Here is a 26,896-nt window from a genome sequence, read left to right on the forward strand (position 1 = left end):
TCCTCAAAGTAGTGTATTTTCCAACTAGACCAATGTCCATAATACATCTTCAGGCTTCGGGGACTTTTTTTTTAAAAAAAAAACCTCAACCCTTAAGATACGACCTAAGCAGATAATTTCATGCAAGTCATAGAATCAGAGGATCATATTAGTTTACTACATGGAAACAGGCCCTTCGGCCCAACCTGTCCATGTCGCCCAGTTTATAACACTAAGCTAGTCCCAATTGCCTGCACTTGGCCCATATCCCTCAATACCCATCTTACCCATGTAACTGTCCAAATGCTTTTTAAAAGACAAAATTGTACCCGCCTCTACTACTGCCTCTGGCAGCTCGTTCCAGACACTCACCACCCTTCTGACCAATGAAACCAAGCATGCTGAATGCCTTCTTCACCACCCTATCCACCTGTGACTCCACTTTCAAGGAGCTATGAACCTGTACTCCTAGATCGCTTTGTTCTATAACTCTCCCCAACGCCCTACCATTAACAGAGTAGGTCCTGGCCCGATTCGATCTACCAAAATGCATCACCTCACATTTATCTAAATTAAACTCCATCTGCCATTCATCGGCCCACTGGCCCAATTTATCAAGATCCCGTTGCAATCCGAGATAACCTTCTTCACTGTCCACAATGCCACCAATCTTGGTGTCATCTGCAAACTTACTAACCATGCCTCCTAAATTCTCATCCAAATCATTAATATAAATAACAAATAACAGCGGACCCAGCACCGATCCCTGAGGCACACCGCTGGTCACAGGCTTCCAGTTTGAAAAACAACCCTCTATAACCACCCTCTGTCTTCTGTCGTCAATCCAATTTTGTATCCAATTGGCTACCTCACCTTGGATCCCGTGAGATTTAACCTTATGTAACAACCTACCATGCGGTACCTTGTCAAAGGCTTTGCTAAAGTCCATGTAGACCATGTCTACTGCACAGCCCTCATCTATCTTCTTGGTTACCCCTTCAAAAAACTCAATCAAATTCGTGAGACATGATTTTCCTCTCACAAAACCATGCTGACTGTTCCTAATCAGTCCCTGCCTCTCCAAATGCCTGTAGATTCTGTCTCTCAGAATACCCTCTAACAACTTACCCACTACAGATGTCTGTAGTTCCCAGGATTTTCCCTGCCGCCCTTCTTAAACAAAGGCACAACATTTGCTACCCTCCAATCTTCAGGCACCTCACCTGTAGCTGTCGATGATTCAAATATCTCTGCTAGGGGACCCGCAATTTCCTCCCTAATCTCCCATAACGTCCTGGGATACATTTCATCAGGTCCCGGAAATTTATCTACCTTGATGCGCGTTAAGACTTCCAGCACCTCCCTCTCTGTAATATGTACACTCCTCAAGACATCACTATTTATTTCCCCAAGTTCCCTAACATCCATGCCTTTCTCAACCGTAAATACGGATGTGAAATATTCATTCTGGATCTCACCCATCTCTTGTGGTTCCGCACCTTGTTGATCCTTAAGAGGCCCTACTCTCTCCCTAGTTACTCTTTTGCCCTTTATGTATTTGTAGAAGCTCTTTGGATTCTCCTTTGCCTGATCTGCCAAAGCAATCTCATGTCCCCTTTTTGCCCTCACAGAACACTAATTGAGAGAGATTATTCATCAAAAATGGCATTTTTGGGAGGAGGGCTGCAGAGACAAAAGAAGTTTCATCCAAATATTTTGATGTGATTTTACGTCTCCTTAAACCAGATACAAACATTCAACCTCCCAATTAATGGGATGCTCAGCTCCTGTAATATTTTGAGAGCAATATTATTGTTGGGACTCAGTTGCTTTTTTTTAAAAAAATGAACGCTAAATCATTAATTGCAACATTCAAAAGATGCAATGTTCAATGAAAACTAGGCTTATTAACAAAGCAGTTTCACTAACCAGTTCTAAGTAAATCTGTAATTTATAACTGTACAATTATACTTCAGTTGTTGCAAACTGTATTCCATAAAAACACAATGAACTAAAGTCAGCCCTTGTGATGAGTAATTTTTTAAATATATTTCCTGGCAGCTCTACGTATCGCTAGACAGAGTATTATGGGCCAATTACCTAAGCTACCAGGTTTATTTCACATTATCAGGAAATTATGTCATGGGGCCATAAACACAAACTGAGTCCTTCACTGCATCAGGGGCGGCTTTAAAATACAAGTCTGTTGAACACTAACCACTATTTTTAGCAAACAATTTATGGATACAGACCAGCCAAGTTTAATAAGTGACCTTAAATGTACATATTTGGCCGAAAGGAAAATTATATAAACTTGATGAAAAGCTGTTTGCTAAGTAAGGAGATATCAAAGGTCATAAAACAGTATTTTTTTTTGTACATGAACAGGTACTTCCCAATTTAATACCTCACCTCGATGTAATACTTTGAAAGCTGGATAAAATGAATACCCCGTCTTCCAAAAGGGACAATCAGAATCCCAAACTTTTGAAACTCAACGCCCATAACTCTTCTCTTAGAAATCGCAGTCCGTGTTGCCTCTTCCCCAGAAACCCTCTACCTCTTGTACCAATGGTAACCCTCGTTGGTTGGAAGGTGGGGTGGACCAAGCTAGACTTCTCCAAGGTTGCCATCCATGCCATGCAGATGGTATGGTTGGCCAGACAGATCCCGACCCCATTGCTCAGAGATTGCCAGTCTTAAGCCAGGTTTTCTTGCTCCCCTGTGAGCAGCTCATTAATCAAGATTGTGGCTACAGTTTTTCTCTCCTCCACACACCAAGAGGGCAGACAATTTGCTCCAAGACAATGTGTGGCAGCAATCAATGTGCAAGAGCAACACAGCAGAGTCCCCCTTTTTTCGAGAAAGGGGTTACTCTTTTGCTCATCATACCTCTCTGATATAACTACTGGGATCATCAGAAACTGCTCACTGGGGAATTGGGGGCTTGAACCCATATCCAACTCCCCCAGGGTGAAACGTTTTTAGAACAGTTTGCAGTATCATCTTACTTTATTTGAAATGGAAGCTCCCCACAGCTGCTTAATCCCATCCACAGAGACCAGCAATATGAGAGGAGTGACCTGCACTCAGTACACATAAGGAATTTGGACTTCTGACGCACAATGGAAGGATTTAGTCTCCAAACAGAGAAATTAAAGAACGACTTCTAAATTCAATTCAAAAAAAAATCTTTTAGCAATTCAATCCAAGTAACAGCTCAAAAATGTTCCATTCTTTCAGCTCAAAATCTACTGCCCTTGAAGAGAATTAACTATAAATGGGAGATGGGAGACATTACACGTTGCATGAAGGATGCACTTTTCCTAGATAAAACAGCTATGGAAGAATCGTCGAGAAGTATGATACTCATGCAAAGGTGGAAGCAAGTTAACTATCCCAAAGAACAGCTGTGAAATTCCTGTATAGGTACGGTAATAGTACAGATTACAAACATTACCTGGAAATAGGTGTACTTGTAAATGGAACCCCCAGTCTGGTAGGTAACCAATCCTAAAGTAGCCACATCAACATACTGATTGGGGAATAGGAAGAGATCCACACAGCAGCCCTGTGCCACACACTCCTTGGCCAAGTTACCGTAAAAGCTAGTCTGAGGTTGGAATAAGGCCTGCAATAACAAATGTCTACAATTAATAGATATATATCAAGCCTGTTACATCATCTGTGAGCACCATATCATTGCTTTATTTACAATGGATCACCTCTTAACTGGACATTACTTTGCAAGGTTCATGTGTTACCAGTCAGCCCTCATTTGACTTGACTGTTGAAGCATCCACACTGGCGAAGAGGGCACGATTTTCTAACCACAGTAATGAAAAAAACACATTTCCCAGAAGGAATGATTCCTGCAAGTTCCTCTTTTCCTTCTAAATGCCCCTTTCTCCTGTGGTCTTCAATCACATTCCCCTCCCACCCATTCTTTTGGTGGCATCCTCTTCTCCTTCCCCTCACCCATTGTCCCTTGAAGCTTATCCTCTCCCCACCTACCCTCATCACTCGGCTGACTTTCTGCAGCGGCTCAACACAGACGCAGGATCACGTCCTGCAGATTTAAAACTGGTTGTGTAGAAAACCGTAGTTGTGATGGGGTGCAGTCGCCTAGTGGTTATGGTTCTAGGTGAGCAATCCAGAGGTGGGGAGTTTAAAATCCCACCATAGCAAGCTGGGAAATTAAATTAATTAAATCTGGTGATTTGTGGTCTGGCACCAGGTAAAGTAACCACGAACGCTGCCAGATTTTTTATTCATTCGTTCACGGGATGTGGGCGTCGCTGGCGAGGCCAACATTTATTGCCCATCCCTAATTGCCCTCAAGAAGGTGGTGGTGAGCCGCCTTCTTGAACCGCTGCAGTCCACGTGGTGAAGGTTCTCCCACAGATTGTCGTTAAAAACCCAAGGGATTCATTGATATCCTTCAGGGAAGGGAACCAGCCACCCCTACCTGGTCTGGGCTTACAAGTGACTCCAGTCCCACTTACATGGTTGACTCTTAATGGCCTCAGGGCAGCTAGGGATGGGCAGTAAATGTGGCATTGCTGGATCACCCACAATCCAAGGACAAATATGCAAAAAAGTTACCCAAAAAATTGCACACTTCACATTTTTCAAATGCCACAGCCTGGTAAATAATGAATTGCAAGTGACTGAAAAGGCATCTTGACTATCCTACCTTTTCTTTGTCTGTATTAATGAGCTTCTTGTCATCTCTATTCTTCAGCTTTCCAGGTGCTTCAGCAAGAGGCAGGGTTGAGTGGAATATGAACAGTTTGCCAGCACATTCTGCTGCCTACAAGAACAAAACAATCAGCAAAGAAAGCAAATAGTTACAGTGTCTATTGACATCACTGTCAGCCAACGAGTCGCACTGTGTCAGCCAATGAGTTGGAGATGGGGCGGGACTTACGGCAGGACTCCCAGCGAACAAATGAGTCTCTACAAACTACAGCAAACAGTGGTGTCACTAAATGCAGCCAAAACAAATTGCTTTGCACTAACACTAAACGTAGTGTGAATGAGCCATAATCGCTATTGTCCAGCTAAACAGCACTAACTGGGAGAGCTGGGAACATCTCTCACATCTGCCCCCTCTGAAAGGGAATGGCACATGTTATATATTTTAATAAACTAAGGAGGGCTCAGTGAAAGGTAAATGGGCAAAAACAAATACCATTTCAACATAAGGTGCGCACTAAGGGTTTAATGGGTTGAAGCATCTCCAATCCCACTGATCTGGATATTCAATGGTCATTGTTAAAACAAAATACAAATTCCAAGCAGCTCTGTATATAAAAGGGAGTCTTACCTTAAGAGCCTCCAGACCAGCCTGAATGACCGGTCCAAAGACTGTCTCAGTCTCTCTGGTATCAGCAAACATCTCAGGAATCTGTTCTAACAAACTGGGAAAAGAGTGAATTAATTATTTGGTTGTTATTAAATCATTTGTTGAACATCAAGACTCTAGTTCTGTTAAATGAACTGCACTATGTACATTCGACTGGCTGCACCAGGATTTATCAAACATCACATTCAGATCAAAATGCAAATCAGGAGAATTAAAATGTTATACTTTCAAAAGCACTGGTTTCACAGTACATGAGATTCCCATCAGTAAGGAAAAATATGGTTACGGTCCTAGACGAGCAACCAGAGTTCACAAGTTCAAATCCCACCATGGTAAGTTGTGAAACTGAATTCAATAAATGTGGCAATGTGTGGGAATGCACCAGAAAAAAATGCTATGAAATCAGCCCAATTTGATCTCTAAAAACCTGTCCATGTCTTAACATCAGAACAGCAACAGAATGGCCAAGTCTCAGAGCACATGGCTCAATAGAACCTCTCACAAGCAGTGGCACCGATATTTTAGTATCTCGTTTCAGATTTTCGAACAGTAAGTGGCAGTTCAGGTTTCCAACTGTTATCCACAAGCCACAACGAATGGGCTGGGTGAGGTGGACTTTTACACACCAAAAAGCCACCACTGAACAACTGCTGAACATCAGAGTACAAACATTACACCCCAGAATACCGCACTGATAACGATCATTTTGAAAGTAGGAACTGGGACGTGATGCTATAGGATTGTCACTGGATGGGGTCCTTACCTGTTTATTACAGCCCGTGACTCATTTACATTGACCAGAAATCCATCAAGCAAAGGTACAAACATGTCGGCGATGTCAGACACCACCATCATCTGTGGCTGAGCCAATGAGCTCTTTACGTTGTAAAAATGCAGAACTTTGTTGTAAGTTACAAATCCAACCCTTATCGACGATTCTTCTGCGTTGCCCTCTCTGGAAAACAAAAAGTTCACAAATATAATGAGATTTCTTTGCAGAACTACGACGCTTGAAATTACATTTGGTCCTAAATGAGGTGCCTTAAATCAGGTGCACCATGCTGGATCAATACTACACATCAAATTTAAGCAAATGAGTTATGATCAGGGTCACAAACATTGTGGCAGCAGAGTTTCCAGTTTAGAAATTTCTCACGGGGTGTGAAGGAATGACCTACATTTCTTTGATAATTGTGGTTATGGATATTGTATCACAGCTAATCCATTGAATAAACAAAATGCTGCAATTCTATTGGGAATGAAGGGGCAGTGGCTGCGTGGATACGAAATTGGCTAAGGGACAGAAAGCAGGGAGTAGCGGTTAACATTACTTCCCTCCAATCTGAGAAACAAACAGTGCTGTCCCCCCAGGCATTAGCATTAGGATCACTGCTCTTTTTGATATATATTGATGATCTGGACTTGGGTATGCAGGGCAGAATTTCAAAGTTTGCAGATGACACAAAACTCGGAAATGTAGAAAACAGTGAGGATGGAATTGGACTTCAGGAGGACAGACAGACTGGTGAAATGGGCGGACACATGGCAGATGGAATTTAATGCAGAGAAGTGTGAAGTGATGCATTTTGGAAGGAAGAATCAAGAGAGGCGATATAAACTAAATGGTACAATTTTGAAGGGGTTGCAGGAACAGAGACACCGGGGGGGGGGGGGGGGGTGTACATTTTCACGCTAATATGGAACTCAACATTGGTGTCCGCGAGAATCAAACTTCTATATTCCAGCAAACCGTCTGGCCACAAAGTGCCCGAGGCAAGTCTCACACTTTTAAAAGTGAGGCATGTCATTTGAAAACGATTTTGAAATTGTCAATGAGATTTGCTAATGGTCAAGGAAGATCAGTTGTACCGAATAAATTGAAGGCGGCCATGGGGTACTGGTTCTCAATTTGGCATCAATGATTTAGTGCAAAAAAGTTAACTTTGTTACAAAGCAAGAAGCTTCAAAAACTTCTGTATGGTGAAGCAAATCCAAACTGGTGACAGATAACGTTTGAGGTGGAAGCAGCTGCCACCAACAGAAGAAAATAAAGGAAAGGTGCAGCCTCATATAAAGAAGTGCAAAATGCACGACGAAAGAAGGTCACGTTGTCAATGTCTTAAAGGAGCACCGTGGGAAGTCAACATTGAAGATCCATTCAAATTTATGAAGATAAACTGAAAAATGTTGCACTTTCAGAGTAAATTCAACTACCTTTAGAACGCAATTGAAGTATAATCATTTTAAGTACTGGAGTGGATGACAACTTGTTTCAATTAGGCCTATTTCTGCTGATGTGTGATAAGAACAACATTGTTGAGAAACCATTGACAATGGACCTGGTTATTACCATTTATGCAGTAATAGCAAATGTTTTCTCACCTTGGAAGGTAATCCAACAGAGTTTTAAGCTCCTCACACAGTAGATGAACTAGTCCACTCTTCAGTGCATTGTAGGACACATCAATCATAAAGATGAAAGCAGGTGGGTTAGGAACTTTGTTGTTCTGTAAAAGAAACCCTTTATGAAATTTCAGTTGAAGGATCTCAATTCATTGTGCACTTTACTACAAAGCTCCCTGCATCAACCTTGGCCACAGATGAACTTAGCAACACTTACTGTCCAGGCACACACTGAATGGCCACTTAGGTGAGGTACTGGAGAGTTTCCCACAATTAGAGAAATGCCCCAAGTATCAGTCACTGCCTTCAGCAGGAAAATCAAGGAGAAAAAAAACAGGGAACGAGAAACCCACTTCAGGAGAGCAGAGCAGACCACTCAATTACACTTCTGCTGATGCTCGGTTTATGTACGTACAAAAGGGGTTTTGTTGGTTTGCCTTGATTTTTATCTCGACGAAGTTGGAGGAAATCTCTCAATAGGTAGCATCACCCTTACCTAACCCCCCTGACCCATGATCCCAGAAAAAAAGCTTGGCAACATTTGGTACACACAAGCAGAAAACCACTGGTAAATGTTGATAAATCACCATGCTGCAACACTGGTTTTAAAACACCCTTTCACCTAATTATGTATTGCAGGAACGGACTTAGTAATTTAAACGAGATGAAAATAATTCCCAAGTACCTGTGCTCCAGCACCGAGCTGCAAGCAAATCACCAACTGGAAACTTTACTAAACATTAGCAGCAAACCGTATTTATTTCTAGGTTGGTTTGTTATCTGATGACATTAAATTGTGCACACACCCAGCAACTTACAAACAGAAGTATGTTTACCCAGGTTAGTTAACAATTATGAATTATTCAAACCCACAGTGTGAAAGACATATGATGAAATAATCGCAGGGTTTAATCTAAACTAGAAAATTTAGAATCAGACAGCCCAGAGGGAGGCTGTTCGGCCATCATGCCTGTGGAACAGCTATCCAATTAGTCCCACTCCCCTGCTCTTTGTCCATCGCCCTGCAAATTTCTCTTTGGACAAGATTTGCAGAATGTTGAGTCTCTAAGTTTCAATGGGGAAGATTTAAAACTTTTAATTTAACTACCATGGTTGAGGAATGAAGATTAATAAGTATAATCACTGCAATAAAATACCTTGCAGTAGTCTACAGTTGCTAAAAATTCATAGGAACCAAGTGACAGTTCTGGTCGATCATAATAGTCCACTCGCTTGCCAGTGTGATCCAAATGTTGGAAATAGTGAGGCAGTACTGGGGAAAGAGAAATAGGAGTTACAATACAGCCAAACCAGATAGAAACAAAGAAAATGGGAGCAAGAGTAGGCCATTCGGCCCTTCGGGCCTGCTCCGCCATTCAAAATGATCATGGCTGATCGTCTAACTCAGTACCCTGTTCCTGCTTTTTCCCCATATCCCTTGATCCCTTCAGCATTAAGGAATATATCTATCTCCTTCTTGAATATATTTAATGACTTGGCCTCCACTGCCTTTTGTGGTAGAGAATTCCACAGGTTCATCACCCTCTGAGTGAAGAAATTTCTCCTCATCTCTGTTCTAAATGGCATACCCCGTACCCTGAGACTGTGACCCCTGGTTCTGGACTCCCCAGCCATGATGAACATCCTCCCTGCATCTAGTCCGGTTAGAATTTTATATGTTTCGATGAGATCACCTCTCATTCTTCTAAACTCGAGTGAATATAGGCCTAGTCGACCCAATCTCTCCTCATACGTCAGACCTGCCATCTCAGGAATCAGTCTGGTAAATCTTCGTTGCACTCCCTCCATGGCAAGGATACACAATAGGGAATTCAGAAAGATCAGAAAGGAATTTGGGCAAGTCAGCCATACATTAGAAAAATAACTTAAAAAAGTGATTCACACTCTTCTGTTTATTCCGTTACATTTAAACTGAAGTGAGATATTTCCAGAATATGCATTTTCAAGTACCAAAACCATAGAGGTGTATCTGATGACACACTCAACTCCTTCTACTGCAGAGTGTAGGGTGGCGGAGGAGAGAAGAGAAAAGCAGATCATGTAAACTCTGACGTGCATCCCGTGACCTGTTCGGTGTAGTTACAGTCAACATGGCGTTGCATGGAGATTTGTGAACTTGACTGCGCTGTTCTCTAACAGTATTTTATATGGGAGGTTGAACAGGAAGGGGAAATTAGTTAATTAACTCAACAATTATCGTTTAAAAGAAAATAAGGATTACCTTCAGTGACACAGCTGCAGAATGCACACTGGAACCTACGCCCGCCTTCAATAAACTGCATATAGGGACACATGTAGGCCTTGCATCTATTGCACCTTATTGGACCAGTCTCACCATGATCTATTATGTAAGGGGGAGTCTGTGATTAGAAAATAAAATGCAATGGTTAATAGTTACTTTGAATCGAGACACAAATCATCAACACAAAAGTCAAATTTATACATTTCCACTTTTTAACAATATCAGACACTAAAAATAGTTCAGACTGGTTAGCAAAAAACCTTCATTTAAAAAAACGAGTGTACATTTATATAGCACCTTGCACATCCACAGGGCGCCCCAAGCTCTTCTTAGTCAATGAAGTATTTTTCCTTTACCTCAAACTGTTAACGAATTCTGGTTTGTTAATAATCACTAAATCTAGTATGGCCTGTTCCCTGTCAGTTCTAAAACATATTCTAGAAAACTGTCCTGAATATATTGTGCACAAAAATAACCAATACTTTATGAAGAGATAATTGCAAACAATTCAGCCTGTTAATTGTATCCATATGATTTATATCAATTAGTGTTAATTGTATTCAGGTGGTGCATATCAATTGAGAACTCTCTTGTATCCATTTATAAGAGCTGATCGAGGGTGTGGTGCGAGGGTAATGTGGATCTCTGTGAATAAAGGCTCGGAAGCTGAAGCCCAGGCTCGAGGATTCTATCCATCACCACCGGGCTATCCAATTTATTACACAACCTGTGATTACATCAAAAGAAATATTTCAATGTTTAGTTGAGTAGGAAACTATTTCAGTACTTTACGATCCTGTTTTCCAGTCCACGTCAACTCATTAATTTCTGGATAATTGGGCTATACAAGGTAAACAGCAAAACTTATTTACTGTACTCAACTGCCACAAAGGATCAGAAAATTCCATACATTTATTTCTTTGATATGTAACAGATAATTTCCATTAGAAATTATTTTTTCAAACTTCCTGAGCCACAGAGTATATAAAATTACAAAAAGAACCATGTAGAAAAGTTTAAAAACTTCATTCTGTCCCCTTTGATTTCAGGCTAGACTCTGAGTCCTCACCTATTAGTGTGCACTGGAAAATTGCAGGCATGGCTCGTAATCGTCCTAAACGTGCTGGCAGCAGAGAGGAAGGACGAGGAAACCCAACCCTTTTAAGCCAATACTATGTACATTTGCCAGATTACAGCAATTTCTCCTTCAGAATGTTGCAGTATTTAAGAAACAGGCAATGAGAAAATGTCACCTATGCCAGTGACATTGGCTCTCTCATGCCGGAGGCTTTCTCATTCACCTGACGAAGGAGAAAGCCTCCGAAAGCTTGTGATTTTCAAATAAAATTGTTGGACTATAACCTGGTGTTGTAAGATTCTTTACCTATGCCAGTGACTCTCTTCTTCCCCCTTTAAAAACATAAAATTTATATCCCATCACTCAATTCACCCAACAATCGCCTGAGGGAGGTGAAAAGACAGATAAAACTATATCCTCAAGACAACAGAATGGTTAACACAACACCCATTGCTCAAGCCTGACTGCATTCCATGGATAGTCCAACCATCCGAGCAGGATTAGCATCATAATGTTCTGTGGAACCATCATCCATCTTTACTTAACCTCACATCCTTCACTTCCAACGTTCACCCAGTTACTTCTCTAAAGGAGTGATCGACATGTAATAGCCCAGTTACAAAAAGACAAACCATTCAAGGTATACTTGCTAGTTATTTATCAAACGATGGAAATGTTTGAGAGTTTGATTTATAGCCATGTACATTGTTAAACTGGAATATATTTAACCAATTTATTCTCGATCTTGATGCAATTCTGTGTAGGTGGGATAATATTAAAATAAGATATTTTTCTAGATACTACGAACACTTCGTATTGGTCAAAGCACGGCATTTTTCGACAACCAGTTGTGTCCCATGTCAGTTCCCACAGTACCTGCATTGACTGCTCCACAGAATGTTTTACTGCTGCAGGCCCGTTGGTGATTCAACACTTCTACACAACCATGATAAACGTGAAACTCCAACTCAAATGTTTAACCCATAAAACTAGTTACAGAACACGTTTAAATCCATGTACCATGTATGACATAAAATAAATAAATGCTGCATGTTATTAATCTTTGGCCCGCAGAAAGATCTATTTGCAGGATAATGATGAATGTTTATATTCAAAGAAAAGTGGTTTCAGTGACCTTCACTAGATACAGCCACTGCAATAGCGTACCCTCTGCTCCAAAATTTATATCAGTCCACAACAAACAGCACTGAAGCCAGAGTGTTGACCTGCTTGCATGGAACCATTCTTACCTGAGGTAGCAGGAATAAGACTGACCCAGCTGGTGGCTTGGGATTTGACTTTTATTGTTTAACTCCAACACAATGCTCCAGAATCTACTGTGTGCCATGTTGTGCATCAAGATAACAATTATGCTTCCTCACCTGCTCAAGTCCAGCTGTTTAGAGTGACAACAAGCTACTAAATACAAGTTGTGCGACCCTCATAATGTCAGCTGTTTAACTCGGTTCTTTGCTTCTTGTTACTTATACAGTGTTCCCACCACCTGAACAAGGGGTACACTAGGTCATGTTATATGTACACAAAGTAGTATTGGCGATTTGGAGAAAGGATGAACTGCCAGCCTGACTAGTGCAAGCAAGCACATCAAGCCAAGTTGTGACTTGTGGCAGAGTTGGCGCGGACACGATGGGCCGAATGGCCCCCTTCTGTGCTGTATCTTTTCTATGGTTCTAGTATAATGGCAGCCTGATAAATAGCTTGCACACAGCTGTGTGTACTATTTATCAGCCACTAGTTACCCTCGTGATACTGCAAGCAAGACCAGAAAATCCATTCCTAGTTTTGATCACTATGCTTTATGCAGAGAACTCATGGATCTCAGTGAAACAATTGACATTTATCTAGCGCCTTTAACATAGTGAACTGTCCCAAGGCGCTTCACAGAAGTGTAATCAGACAAAAATTGACACCTTAAATGTACCTTCACCAGTATGAACCTGTGCCCCCTCATCCAACAGCTCACAGTTAAACATGTCAGATGAACAGACTTTCCACATTCCAGTGTCCAATTCCCTTCAAAACAGAGTAGGAAGTAGCACATGGCAATGCCATCTAAGTAGCAAGTATCTTGCTTTGCTTCACTGTTGCAGTGATATTTCTCTAGCTTTTTCCATATTGGCAGCCTCACAAAATAATTGGCACATTAATGGACAATGCACGATTGGGTTTTACAGCGGGCATTAATTACTTTCAGGTCAAATTATTTCACATTTTCTATCTCGGAAACATGCATAGAGTAATTCTTCATCTATTCCAACCCGAGTTTTTCCTACATCCAAAAGGGAGAAATGCAATCCATGCTGATGGTATTAACTACACCTCACAAGTGCATTATCCTGGAATTTGAAATGTCGAAACCAAATGTGCTGATCCAACCTCCAGAGCCTGGTGTCATTTACAGCTTTTGGATTTATCTCAACAGCTGCACCAGACAAAATGGAATCATCTGTCACAAAGAACTTCAACAAAATAAAACTTTTCATTAATGGAAAAATTGCACATCCTAATCAGCTTCATTTCTCACTGTTCCACTGGCAGCAAAGCAACCATCATTCAAAAACATTGGCAAGCTCAAATGTTTATTGAAGTAAAAAGTTGCTCTCCAGCTCAACATTTAGTTTAATGGAAAAAAGTTTGAGAACGAGTGCTAATTTTCCCACACACAACCAAGGGAACATGAGGTTATATTTTGAGAGCTTCTGCAAACAACAACTCCCTAACCACCACACTATGGGTGCAATTCTGCATGTTGGCAGACCGACCCACTTGCAGTCAGATCCTATTTCACAGGCATATTGTGGAGTAATGATAAATGCAACAAATTCAGCATAGTGTCTCACTCCAGCTGACTTGGAGAGGTGGAACTAGTTGTTCAGAAATGTAACAGAGTATGAGGATACCATATCACCTCACTTTAAAAAATTGCAACTTTGTCTGCTTTAATAGGAGAGAGAGAGAGAAGGGGGCCGGGGTGGGGGAAAGAGAAGAGAGAGAGAGATTTTGTTTTTGAATATTAAATTCCTCAAAGTATGCATTGCCTGGTTGCCTTGCCCCCAGGACATTCTAGTGACATCACTAACGTGGATGCGTCCTGTAAAGCAGCTTCATTCATCATATTGGGACAGTCACTTTGAACAAACCTGGAAACCCACAAATCCATGACATAAAAATATTTAAATTCTGAAGTGGATAATGTATCCAATAAAATTTAATGAAGGACCCCACTTTCACAGTTTGTAAGCCATTTTCCACTCCTTTCCCTTTCTCTCTGTCGAGGAACTATTTCCCAAGTGCCACTCACTCCCCAGGAAGTCAGCCAAGCAGCCACTATTCATCTGTAAGGCGAGACACTGAGTTTTCGCTGCCTCGGCACAGACAAGGCCGATTTTTGGTCCATCTGAGCTCACGCATCCAGAAAGAAACTAGTCTCACAGTCAGCGACGACTTAAATAATTCCAGGGCTCCTGCCTTATCCAAAAGGCCATTCCATACATTTACCCTGTTCACATGTGCACACTCCCAGCAGGGCTCTCAGGTTTGCAATTAGCATTGCAAACCAATGCCGATTTTCCCCTCCCCAATTTAACTGAAGGGCAATGAAGCCAACTCTAATGTCTCAACTTCCTTCCTGACTCAGCGCAGGCCCATGGATCTAACAGGACAATCTTCCAAGACTGAATGGCTCAGTTAATCACCGGATAAACTGGCCGTCTATCGCGGTATTTAGGATAACATTAAAACTTTTGGCTAAAAGCACTTAAGCCAGGTGAACAGTGTTCTCCCTGTGGCCGGCCCCTTTTCCTACTTCTCCATTATCTGAAGAGGATACTTCAGTTTAGAATAGAACTTGATGTTTGATACACATGTGCTCTGTGAGGGGGAAAGCCAATAGAGATAGAAATCTGAAATAGTCTATCTAGTTAAAAGAAAGGGAAGATAGTTTGAACCATGAAACATATGGACGATTAGAATACAAACAATTACCTCATCAACTGGTAACGTAGCAAGCGGTTTAATGACTGCAGTGAGGGGGACTTGGCATTGCTTTGCCATATCTGAAGTGCAAGGAATATTGTACGCTGCACATCGAATAAAACGAGGACTTGAATTCCCTGCAAAACAAGCACAAACAAGTTGTAACATTCCAAAACAATAGTCCTATTTCTATAAAATCAATGGTGTGTTACAGAGGAATCGCAAGGAGTTCTTTTGTTAGAAAAGCTATGTTTGAGGTGGTTCATTCAACAATTAAAGCAAACACAGAACTAACTTAAATTTTACACAAATTCTTTTCCACTAACTTCATTCAATGAGAATGAGAACATGCATCTCGTAGCACAGATAGGCCAGTGACCTATCCAAGTTTAACTAATTGAAGGTAGTTTCCATCCACACATTCCTTAGAAATCGCTGACTAGCCACAGGTGTGGCTACTGAGACACCGTTTTAGCCACATGCACTAATTTTAGTAGAAAACATCACACACACACAAATGTACTTAACATGTGTCTATTTACTGAAACATTTACCACCATTCAGTAACCCTCACAATGATCAAAAAAACACTCGCACACTCTGCCTTTCACTTTACCATTTTACCAACAAACTTACAAAAAGGTTGACGTTCACATGTATACGCTATGCAATTAGGAGTATTGATAACACATGTCTAACGAGATTACTCTTTTAAACTAAATAGAAATGTAATTAGCTACATCTATGTTCCCAATTAGCCACGTGGCTAGTGGCTAATATATTGGACAACACTGGCTTAGATAGTCTTCACCTATGGGGATGGGGAGTAGCACAAAAAGGGAGCAACAAAAGATTTGCAAAATTATTTAGATCAGTTGTGCAATTGGGAAGACACGTGGCAAATGATACCCAATACTACCAAATGTGAAGTATTACACATAGGTTGGAAAAAATGGGTTAAGTCATTAAGAATGGTCTGTGTTCACACAGGAAGACCTGGACAGGGACCAAAGTGTATTGGGAGAAAGGTCATATTCAACATGCAATTTGAACAAAATTGTATATTGGGATACATAGCCAGAATAGTGGAATACTAGTTTATAAAGACTGTTCTGAAAGTTTCCAATATGCACCCCCTCAAACCACACTTCAAATACTGTGGGTTTTTTTGATCATCACACCATATAAAATGTACTTGCATTAGAAAAAGTACAACAGAGTGCATTAAGACTGATTCCAAGTGTCAAGTGGATGAACGATGAGAAAAGTTTGACATTCTAAAGAAAAAGCACTCACGGGAAGGAATTTGAAAAACCTATCAAATATTATATTGTAGAGATGAGGTAAAGTCGGATTATTTCAACTTTAAACTACACACAAGACAAAGGGAAATTAGTGAAAAGTAAATTTAGACCAGAATTCAGGAAAAACTTCACTCAGGGTGCTGCTTGCACTAATCTACCAAGCAAGATAATTAAGGCATAAAAACTGGGGTTATTCAAAATGCAACGAGATGCCGTGATTGGAGAGGGATGAGCGATGATAGACTGAATGGCTTTTCTTATCGTTGACTTTTATTTCCATCTGTAGAACAGCCTGAAGGGAACCGTGCAAGTCTAATACATTCTCGGACAATGGGGCTAACTTGTGGAAAACAGCAAGAGATGTCTGGCTGTAAAAGATGCAAGGATGGAGCTTTTAATGTGTGGAGTCAGCTTTTTTTTGAAAAAAAAATCTTGGTATTGACTCAACAGGCAAAATGGATTAAAATGATCATTCCTTTCCTGGGGAGCACAAGAGCAAATGTCACACAGGCAGGCTGTGTCCTGCAGCGCTGGCTGGCTCAGAGGGCAAGAATTAGTCCAATCCAATATGTTGACTGAAGATAATCAAATGCTATACAACTTATTAACTGTCAAGTACATCCCATTTATGGACTTCTCTCCTTTGAAATCAAAAGTAGTTTGTAACTTGATTCATGTCCATGAATAACTCAAGATTGAATTGGCATTGTGCTCTGAAAAAAGATAAGACACCATGACTTTCTGTGAAGAATTGTATGTATAAAGAGGTGTGTGGTTGACCACTTCCATTTCAGTACCTTGAGATGCTGATGTTATGTTGATGTGAAAAACATGAGGAGTTTTTATAACTTTCAGAAATATGCAGCCTAATTTGGATATATGTAATGAACAGGGTTACATCAATGCAGTCAAACCCATTTGCACAATATACTTTGATTAGAAGCAGTATTACCACCGACAAGAATGTTGAAGATACATAACAGAGACTGTACCTTGATCTTTTACCATGAAGTCAGTAGTAACAAGTGGTGGAACTTGTCCTCTTACACCAGTCGAGAATGGTTCAGATCCTCGGTTTGACTTATCATCTTCAATCACTTGGATCTGTCACAGCACACAACACAACATTTCAAACCATCATTCAATAAAACTCAAGCCATTCATTTCAGTTTGTAGAGGTATCTAAATGCATTGCGCCTTGGTATAAAAGGATTTGAGCACACACATTTCTACCATGTACTACTGAACAAACATTTAACAAAGCTCCTTTATCACTTCAGTAAACAAATGCACTGCCCGGTGTAGGACTGAGCCAGAGTCCAGGAAGACTCCAGATTGGATCCCTGGTCTATGCTGAGTGAGCTGCTCTCAGCCAGAGTGGCGAAAGGACCACAATGGCGACAGAACCACACTTGGCTTCAGCACTTCTGGGGAAGAAAAGGAAAAAAAACATTTAGTCCAGGTTCCCACTCCTGATCACTGCTCAGTGGTTGCTGACGGGAAGTGGGCAGGTGAACATCAAGTGAACACAAGATTGGACTCAGCTGTGCTGCCCTCTCCACCCTGTTCATAGTGGAACAGCCTATGACAGTCTTTTGGCTCACATGGAGAATAGCCATTCGGATACAGTACCAGTTGAGCTTTTGATGCCTGTGGCACTGCACAACAGCTTCAGTCTGCACCTTTTGGGGGAGGGGGGGAAAGAGAGAGAAAGAGAGAAGAGAGATTAATCATTGGGTGGGAGGGGATGTGAAAATTGGTAGTGGGGAAGGGAAAGTACAAATACTTGACATGAAGCGTTTATGCACTGTTGATCTACATGATAAGAGGGTATTTATATTGTGCTTTTGCCGACATTGCATGCTAACCAAAAACATTAGACTAGAGGGAGCAATGATAGCTCCTCTCAATTCGAGATCAGAGGGTCTCATTCAGCACTACCATTCAATTAAAAAACAATTCCAAACACAATTACATCCATTTATTGTATTCCCTAAACTTAGCCACTTTTACATTCTGAAAAACAATATCAAAGCACAAATAACTCCTATAGTCTTAGTTAGCTTTCCCAAAGGTTTATGCTATTAAGATACTGTAACTGATTGGATATTAGCTCATTTTATATTGATTGACACCATCCCCCCTCAATATTACGATTAACTAGTAAAGCAAGTCTTCTGCAACCATTAGGATAACCAAAAGGAGGCAGAAATTACAAGAGAGTTGCTGACTCGAGCATGATTTGGGAAACAATGAAATGAATGTGGAGGCGTTAGAATGATCAGCATTCTTTTAAGGATATTGATGCAGGTGCAATTGGAAACAACAGTGCATCTTACAAAAAAACTAGTTTGTGCTGCAAATTAAAACAGTATGACCACAAATGTTCACTAAGTATGCAAGTTTGGATTTGATTTTAAGCAATGCAATTGTATCTAACACTGACCTATTAAAACATGTCTGTAAGGTAGCAAAGCAGATCACCAGGACAATTTGCTCAAACATTAACCAATCCAGAAGTTTTATGACTATAAAGTTCCAGCCCTCTGCGTCAAAGATTTACACTGTAATAATTCACATGGAAGGAGTACAGTTCTGTGTTACGTTATTCAATTTTTATAATATGACACTAAAACAGGATGCACAAAGTGAAGTGCAATTAAGCTGACAAGAGATTCTGTGACCTTACAGCATGTACTTGACATTTACATCAATGAGGCTTTTGGAATTAAAGCAAAGGTAGTAATGCAGAAGGTAACAGCACACATACATACAAGCAGACTTACTGGACTAGGAATTGCATCTGGATCTATTCTATGTCTTGTTTTCTGTTGAGGTGGCAGTTCATTAAGTTGCTTAAAAAGGCACAAATGAGCAGCAAAACAGGAGAGAAACAGAAGAGTAACAATTGTTACTTCTATCTTCCCACACTAATGGTGCCACATCAGCAAGTCCTTTGACATACGTTTACACATACATCATTGCACATGCAAGTTGCGTTATTTAGTTAGACTGGTTATCTGTTCATCTTAATGCCATCTGCAGGCAAACTATATCAAACCTGCATAATGAACTGCAGAGCCCCTCCCATTTCTGCAGCTTTAATATTAAAAAACTAAAAGCAAGACTGGAACATTTAAAAAAATATTCTGGCAACAATTATAATTTCATACATAAAAACATGTCAGCTTCTCAACTTTGTAGTTGTCAAACACTTAATACAGAAAATCAGACAAAAAATAACTACATTTTTAACAGAAATACAGCATGAAGATATACAGAGTTGGATTACGTTGAAGCTTATTTGATGTAATGTTTTAATGTCCCTTTTAGTCTCTCTTTTAGACTCGTACTAGGCATTTACCCACAGACATATCCTTCAACTAGGGTTGCCAGCCCTCCAGGATTGCCCTGGAGTCTCCAGGAATTAAAGACTAATGCGAGCAACCCAGGAGAAAAATCATATGGGCAATAAGACAAGGGGTTCTTTAAAAAAAATTCTTTCATCACTTTTGTCTATTAGTTATAAAAATATCAGACTTGGGTGGGGGGGGGAAATGGCTGTTTGACTGACCGTCAAGAATCAGCCAATCATGTAATTAAGAGTCTATGCCCTTTCCAATTGGTGCACTGAGAGTATGGACATTTTGGGCAACCAATGGCAGCAGTGTGGGGGCGGGGTGGTTCGAGGCAGGTCACGTGATGACACCTCCAGGAATATGTCCAACCAGAGTTGGCCACCCCACCTTCAGCCAAGAGTGCTGAACTGTAGATTGTAGTGTCCACAACCACCGTATTGTGCTTTTTAAAAAATTCATTCATGAGATGTGGGCGTCGCTGGCAAGGCCAGCATTTATTGCCCATTCCTAATTGCTCCCGAGAAGGTGGTGGTGAGCCGCCTTCTTGAACCGCTGCAGTCTATGTGGTGAAGATTCTCCCACAGTGCTGTTCGGTAGGGAGTTCCAGGATTTTGACCCAGCGGCAATGAAGGAATGGCAATATATTTCCAAGTTGGGATGGTGTGAGACTTGGAGGGGAACATGCAGGTGGTTTTGTTCCCATGTACCTGCTGCCCATCTCCTTCTAGGTAGTAGAGGTTGAGAGTTTGGGAGGTGCTGTCAAAGAAGCCTTGGAGAGTTGCTGCAGTGCATCTTGTAGATGGTACACACTGCGGCCACAGTGCTCCAGTGGAGGAGGCAGTGAATGTGGTGGATGAGGTGCCAATCAAGCGGGCTGCTTTGTCCTGGATGGTGTAGAGCTTCTTGAGTGTTGTTGCAACTGCACTTATCCAGGCAAGTGGAGAGTACTCCAACACACTCCTGATTTGTGCCTTGTAGATGGTGGAAAGGCTTTGGGGAGTCAGCCTCTGACCTGCTCTTGTGGCCACAGTATGCGTGTGGCTGATCCAGTTTGGTTTCTGGTCAATGGTGACCCCAGGATGTTGATGGTGGGGGATTCAGCGATGGTAATGCCGTTGAATGTCAATATTGTTAAATGAGCCGCTGGGAACAGGTGATTACAGCAGAGGAACCTCACTAAGCCCTTCCTAGGTTGAGAAGTTTTGACAGTCAAAACACCCTTTCCAGAATTCACTCCCAAACGCCTGCCAAGATGGTGTGACATACGACAAAGATAAACTGAACTGATAAATGTACTTTCTGCTGCCCATGACACTCCAGGATGCTGGCTGTTCTTGAATTACCATTTAAACCAACCCTCGTCTGATGAATTTTTGTTATTTATATTACCTTTGATGGATCAGTTGGACTGAGGCTGCAGGTGGCAGCAAGCAACTGACGGCAGTGTAGTCAGAGCAAAAACAATTGAGTGCACTGCCATTATGTTGCCCAGAAACTGAACACAAAGTCCAACCAAAGATACAAGGTTTCTGATCACCATCATCTGCTTTCAGGAGTCTTGAATAAAACCCTGAATGGAAAGCGAAGGCCATCTCACAAGGTCACAGGTGAGGAAAGCCATTTAGCTCATCCATCCAGAAGGAGCCTACAAACTCCCTATCATCACATCCAACTGTTCCTTTGACGATTCAAGAGTTTTCATCTCCACTACTCTATGCAAAAGTAATTTCTATGTGTTGGTCACCATCTGCAAAGAACTTTTCCCCCAACAATTCTAAGTTAGTTCTTAACTAATTTGATCTGTGTCCCCTTGACCCGCTATCCCACTTTAGTTTAAAGCTGTATTCTGAATCTACTTTTTCCTGTATTGTTTACTATTTTATATACCTCTCAGAAATTGCTTTCAAAAATATTCAGACACGTCACCCACCATCTTAGCATAGGTACTGATTGTATCATCTGACTCCAGATCCTCAAGTGTAGTTTAAGAACCCAAGCCAGTCAGCAGCAACTCACCAAAACAAAATTAACACTCATTAAAATGAATTTGTTTTTAGGGGGTACTTATTAAAATAACTTAAGGAAAGCACCAATACGACTCCATAGAAACCAGGGATTTCACTGACAGAAATTTATGAGCATTTATGCATTCTCCATAATTAAGCATTATTGTTCGTCATCAGTAACTGACCAGTCTCATTGCAATGCTACAATGCATGACAAGTCAAATGCACATTATAACAAGGTTGGTATTACAGCAAGTCTCAACTAGAGGCAATGGCTGACTAACTGCTTCTAGCCCAGTCCTGCTCTTGTCTGATTGACTCCATCATTTTCTTGCTCTCCTCTCAGGCTCCCATTTTCATGTATTTTGAGTGCTGTGGCACTCTCTACCACACTTGGAGCCAGAGAAAGAAAAGATGGAGGGAAGTGGGAAAGCAACATGGAAAAGTCCAAGGAGAACAGGACTGGGACAGGTGCAGGTGAGTGCATTACAGTGTCAATCAATCATAGAGCACAGGGCACCAAGCTGGAGGTGTGGGGGCATCAGGATCAGAGAAGCTGCAACCTGGGCAACAACAGAGACCCAAGCTGAGAAGGGCTGGGATTGAAAGAGCTGGAAAAAGGGAAAAAGAAAGGAAAGGAGACTGGAGCCCAGGCCACTGGCACCAGGTCAGGAATAGATGTCTCTGCTGTACCACTGAGTTCAGTACCAACTGCCACAGAGTGCAGGACACCAAGCTGACGTAGAGGGGATTGGGACCAGTTCACTATATACGCACGTACGTAACATTACTTTTTAGTGCAGGAACTATTACGAAGTTGTATTATAAAGCTGAGACTTTACTGTATATTGACACAAATTTCTAAACAGAAGTGCAAACATCTTCAGATAAACATGTGACAAAAGATATATTGGGGATTACATTCTAGCTTCCCAACAAATTTGCAAGCAATGGACACATGCAGGCAAATCCTTGTGCAAGTAGTTTAGAGCAGAAAATGTACAAAGCAATTCTACCAACATAAGAACAGAGCAGCCAAAGGTACTAGTTAAAAATAGTGGTGCTTACAGGGCTAGGAATGCTGTCTGGGTCCAACCGTTTTTGCTGTGGTTGGGGTTGATTGTTGTAACTTGGTGTTCCAGTGTAAGGTGCAGCATAGTTTGGCTGGGGCGCCCTCATTTGTCCAAAAGAACCTGCAATGACATCAAAAATCAAGGAAAACCAAGTGGCAATCAACGCTTCCGTGTATCATAACACCAAGGAATGCTTCAGGCAACATAGCTGGAGATGGAAAGTTAAATACAGGGTGCTACTATCCAGTCACAGAGCTTAATGAGGTAGACCAGTGCTGCTATGAATTAGATTGTTCAAATTTCATCTGTATTTGTACAAATTCATTGATTGAAACTGAATTTTGTAAGCATATATTTAATAGAATCTACCAAATACATACCTAACAGAAATAAGATGTTACAGAATCATACAGCAAAGGAGGCTGCCATTCAGCCCATCTCGTGGCAGCTCATTGAAAGAGCTTTCCAATTAGTCATACTTCACTGCCCTTTCCCCACAGCCCTGAAAATTTTTCCTTTTCCAATATATATTCAATTCCCTTTTGAAAGTTGCTATTCAATCTGCTTCCACCGCCCTTTCAGGCAGTGCATTCCAGATCATAACTTGCTGCATAGAAAAATTCTCCCCCTGGCTTTTTTTGTCAATTATCTTAAATAGTATAAAGGATTATGCAGTAATCATGGATTGGTCTTTTGTTGGGAGGGGATGGAGAGATGCTGGAGATAGAAATCTAATTCCTGGATTGTACAGTGCTGAAAATCAATTATGTTCAGCATTGATACATTCCTGGCAGCCTCCAATTAGTTTGACATATAATAAGGAAGGCGGTCAGAAGGTGGAAGAGTGCATACATGAGGTTGCCTTATTTTCACCGTATTCCTGCCCCACTTGTCTGAAATGATCTCTACGATGACAATGAAACCTTGCCACAACTTTTAATTTTCATCTTTTAAGTTTCACAACTGCCACCCACCCTGTCTCCACCCCCCCCCACCAACCTCAACATCTAGCTTAATTATATGGGTACGAAATGGAGAAGTTGACTTTCTTTTCTCCTTTTTCTTTTGCAGAACCAGTGCCAGATTCCCCAAAATGACGCAGGCACGAACTGGCAGGTGCTACAACTGGGACCATGGCTGTTGGAGCAGATTAACACAAGGTGATGCGAACTGGTTCATCTTATGTACAACCGTTACTTCACTAATTTATTACTTTTAAGGGAAATATTACATAATAGTAAATAAGTTATTTCTGCTGCTTAAAATGCCGCTCCAGGTATTAAGCATAAAAAGACTTACCATTCTGTTGAGGTATAAATCCCTGACTAGGTTGTGTTGGATGCACTTGAAAGCCCTGAGTTGGTGGGCCAGGCACTACCCCTGTCATACCAGGCTGAGGACCGGCAGACCTGTGATTAGGCTGGGAAGGGTAAAGTCCTGTCGGAGGCTGGGATGGAGGGAGGCCTGTCGGAGACTGTCCTGGTAGCGGTGGTCCGTGCATTGTTGGGGGTCTTTGCGCCCCAGGTGGAGGAGGAAGATTCACGCCAGCAAGACCTGTAGGCGTGGGAGGAGAAGTGCAAGTTGACACTGGGGCGGGTTGCCCGGGAAAGGGATGCTGAGGAAGGCTGCCACCGTGGGATATGCTTGAAGGAATATTCTGTTGCGGAGTAGAATATTGCGTGTAGGCTGCTGGCCCTGTGGGCGGCAAACTTGCTGTGGTTTGAGGATGGGAAGCTGGTGGGCCTGTGAAAGAAACAAATCTACAGTCAACTGGATTCCCACAGGAGAATTTCAAAAATAAACACAGAAGACACAACATATTAATTTGCAATAGTTCTCAACTGAGGCAGGAACAAAGACAACTGGAAATAAACACGCAGTTCCATAACTGATAGCTTGTCTCTCTGTGTGGATGCATCTTGCCAGGCAATAGAATACGAGGTGACATGAGCAGCTGTGACCAGAGGAAGGAAAACAGACAATGCAGCAGAAACAGCACAATGTGTAACTTAAGGCTAGTATTACTCCACAGAAAACGTCCTCACAAATTAAAAGGACAGTTGCAGGTAAAACTACGATAAGTTGTGCTAGATCTAAAAACAGGTGATCGCTGTTGAAATGCATAATTGCATAATGAATATGCAGAAAACGAGCATAATCATTCCAATACAAGCAACTGTTGCCATCAACAAATTTATTAATGAATTTGTCTTTTCAGACAACAGAAACTTCAGCACCATGTCAGCAGGAGTGCTCAACACTGGCAGCACTGTAACTACAACTGTTATAGTGGGTCTGTGTGCGAAGATAACATGTAGCTGAGGCAGTAGTGTTCCAGCTGATCTCAGAACTCAATTATTTTAAATGTAATTTAATAGATTTAAAAGAGACTTGCATAAAAAGTTAGAATTTTAAGAAATTCCTCTAACCGGGGTGGGGGAGAAGAAATCACACTAATCACCATCAGCTACAAAAATCATGGTATTGGTTTTGGGACTTCGAGCTCTGGCAACTAGTTATGCTTACATATAAATCAGATAGACTATCAACGTGAAACAGACAGGTTACCAGTGCAACAGTGAATTCATCCACAAATATTTTTCCATGAATACACAAGTAATTGGCTATTCCTCAAACTCACTGATGCTCCCTTCTACATTTCACCTTCATAAATCGGGTGCACAGTACAATATACAAGAGAAAAATCAGAAGACAAGCATGTACCAACGTGAGACATGGGTATGTACCCACAATGAGGTCCTGATCTCTGCCAGGCCACTGGGGGGTGGGGGAGAGGAAGAGAAGAGAGGGAGAGGGAGAAGGAGAGGGACAGGGGAGAGAAAAAAAAAGAGAAACCCACAGTGCGAACCCACTCCTGCAAATGTAGCAGTTCATGCAGAACTGACTTTGAAAAGCAGTGAACCTGCCCATTCACAGTAGCAAGAGGCAGATTATATCAGTGGGTGGTATAATCACACAGGCTGCTCTTGTGCACTTGCCAGCGGATGGTTGCAAAAGAGCAAAGATAGAAGTCTGCTTCTTGGCCAGTGACGGGAATGAGACCATGCTTTAACGTGAAGTGATTATTAAGAAATAACTAACAATTAAGAAATTGTGTAAAACATGAAAGTTTAAAAAAACTATTTTGAATACAGTGTTCAGAATGGCAGCTCAGATTGCTATACTTTAAAGCATGTGACTTTTTTGGTCTTTGGAGATGACGTGAACTATACACATGTAACGTTGCTTACCGTAACCCTGGCTGACAGGAGGTGGTGCTCTGTTGATAGAACCACCACTGATCTGCATTCCCGCCATCTGATTTGGTAACTGTTGAGCGCTGAGTTGGGGTGCATATTGTTGATATGGCATTGGCTGACTACCAGACTGAAGTGTATTACCAGGCATGTATGATTGAGACACCGGAGGCCTGCAAAAGGATTTTAATAGTTAGATTCCTGCATTCACAAGAAGTCATTCCAATTTAGTTTGTGTCTTTGCTGGAAAATCTCTCATATGGGCTTTGCAATTAAACCATGCAGAAACAGTCAGCCGCACGACCAAGTCGTGCAATATGCTGAACAATTATCTTCCTTCTTACATCCATATCTGGAAAGTGTTCTCCAACGCTCTTTAAGGCTGTATTTGTATTACCACATTTAGGTTGATGCAAAGTGGTTTAGAATAGAAGTTTACAACATGGAAACATGCCCTTCGGCCCAACATGTCCATGTCGCCCAGTTTATACCACTAAGCTAGTCCCAATTGCCTGCACTTGGCCCATATCCCTCTATACCCATCTTACCCATGTAACTGTCCAAATGCTTTTTAAAAGACAAAATTGTACCCACCTCTACTACTGCCTCTGGCAGCTCGTTCCAGACACTCACCACCCTTTGAGTGAAAAAATTGCCCCTCTGGACCCTTTTGTATCTCTCCCCTCTCACCTTAAATCCATGTCCCCTCGTTATAGACTCCCCTACCTTTGGGAAAAGATTTTGACTATCTACCTTATCTATGCCCCTCATTATTTTATAGACTTCTATAAGATCACCCCTTAACCTCCT

At 41.4% G+C, this 26,896-nt stretch overlaps 1 protein-coding gene across 2 annotated transcripts in view; it reads right to left on the minus strand.

The window, feature by feature from the left end:
• LOC137303999 (protein transport protein Sec24C-like) overlaps positions 1-26,896 on the minus strand; it is a 69,115-nt gene that overhangs the window by 17,566 nt on the left and 24,653 nt on the right. Inside the window, exons 4-16 of one of the 2 annotated variants that reach the window (XM_067972388.1) lie at positions 26,081-26,259; positions 24,129-24,572; positions 22,825-22,949; positions 19,178-19,246; positions 17,384-17,495; positions 15,097-15,224; positions 9,993-10,131; positions 8,908-9,023; positions 7,730-7,854; positions 6,111-6,302; positions 5,309-5,402; positions 4,676-4,792; positions 3,440-3,610 (exon numbers count right to left, since the gene is read on the minus strand). In XM_067972388.1, the coding sequence (XP_067828489.1) occupies positions 3,440-3,610; positions 4,676-4,792; positions 5,309-5,402; positions 6,111-6,302; positions 7,730-7,854; positions 8,908-9,023; positions 9,993-10,131; positions 15,097-15,224; positions 17,384-17,495; positions 19,178-19,246; positions 22,825-22,949; positions 24,129-24,572; positions 26,081-26,259 (2,011 nt within the window). The remainder of the gene's footprint in view (positions 1-3,439; positions 3,611-4,675; positions 4,793-5,308; positions 5,403-6,110; positions 6,303-7,729; positions 7,855-8,907; positions 9,024-9,992; positions 10,132-15,096; positions 15,225-17,383; positions 17,496-19,177; positions 19,247-22,824; positions 22,950-24,128; positions 24,573-26,080; positions 26,260-26,896) is intronic. The other variant, XM_067972389.1, reaches the window with a different exon arrangement.

Source organism: Heptranchias perlo, chromosome 36 (genome assembly GCF_035084215.1).
Source record: "Heptranchias perlo isolate sHepPer1 chromosome 36, sHepPer1.hap1, whole genome shotgun sequence".
NCBI lineage: Eukaryota > Metazoa > Chordata > Chondrichthyes > Hexanchiformes > Hexanchidae > Heptranchias > Heptranchias perlo.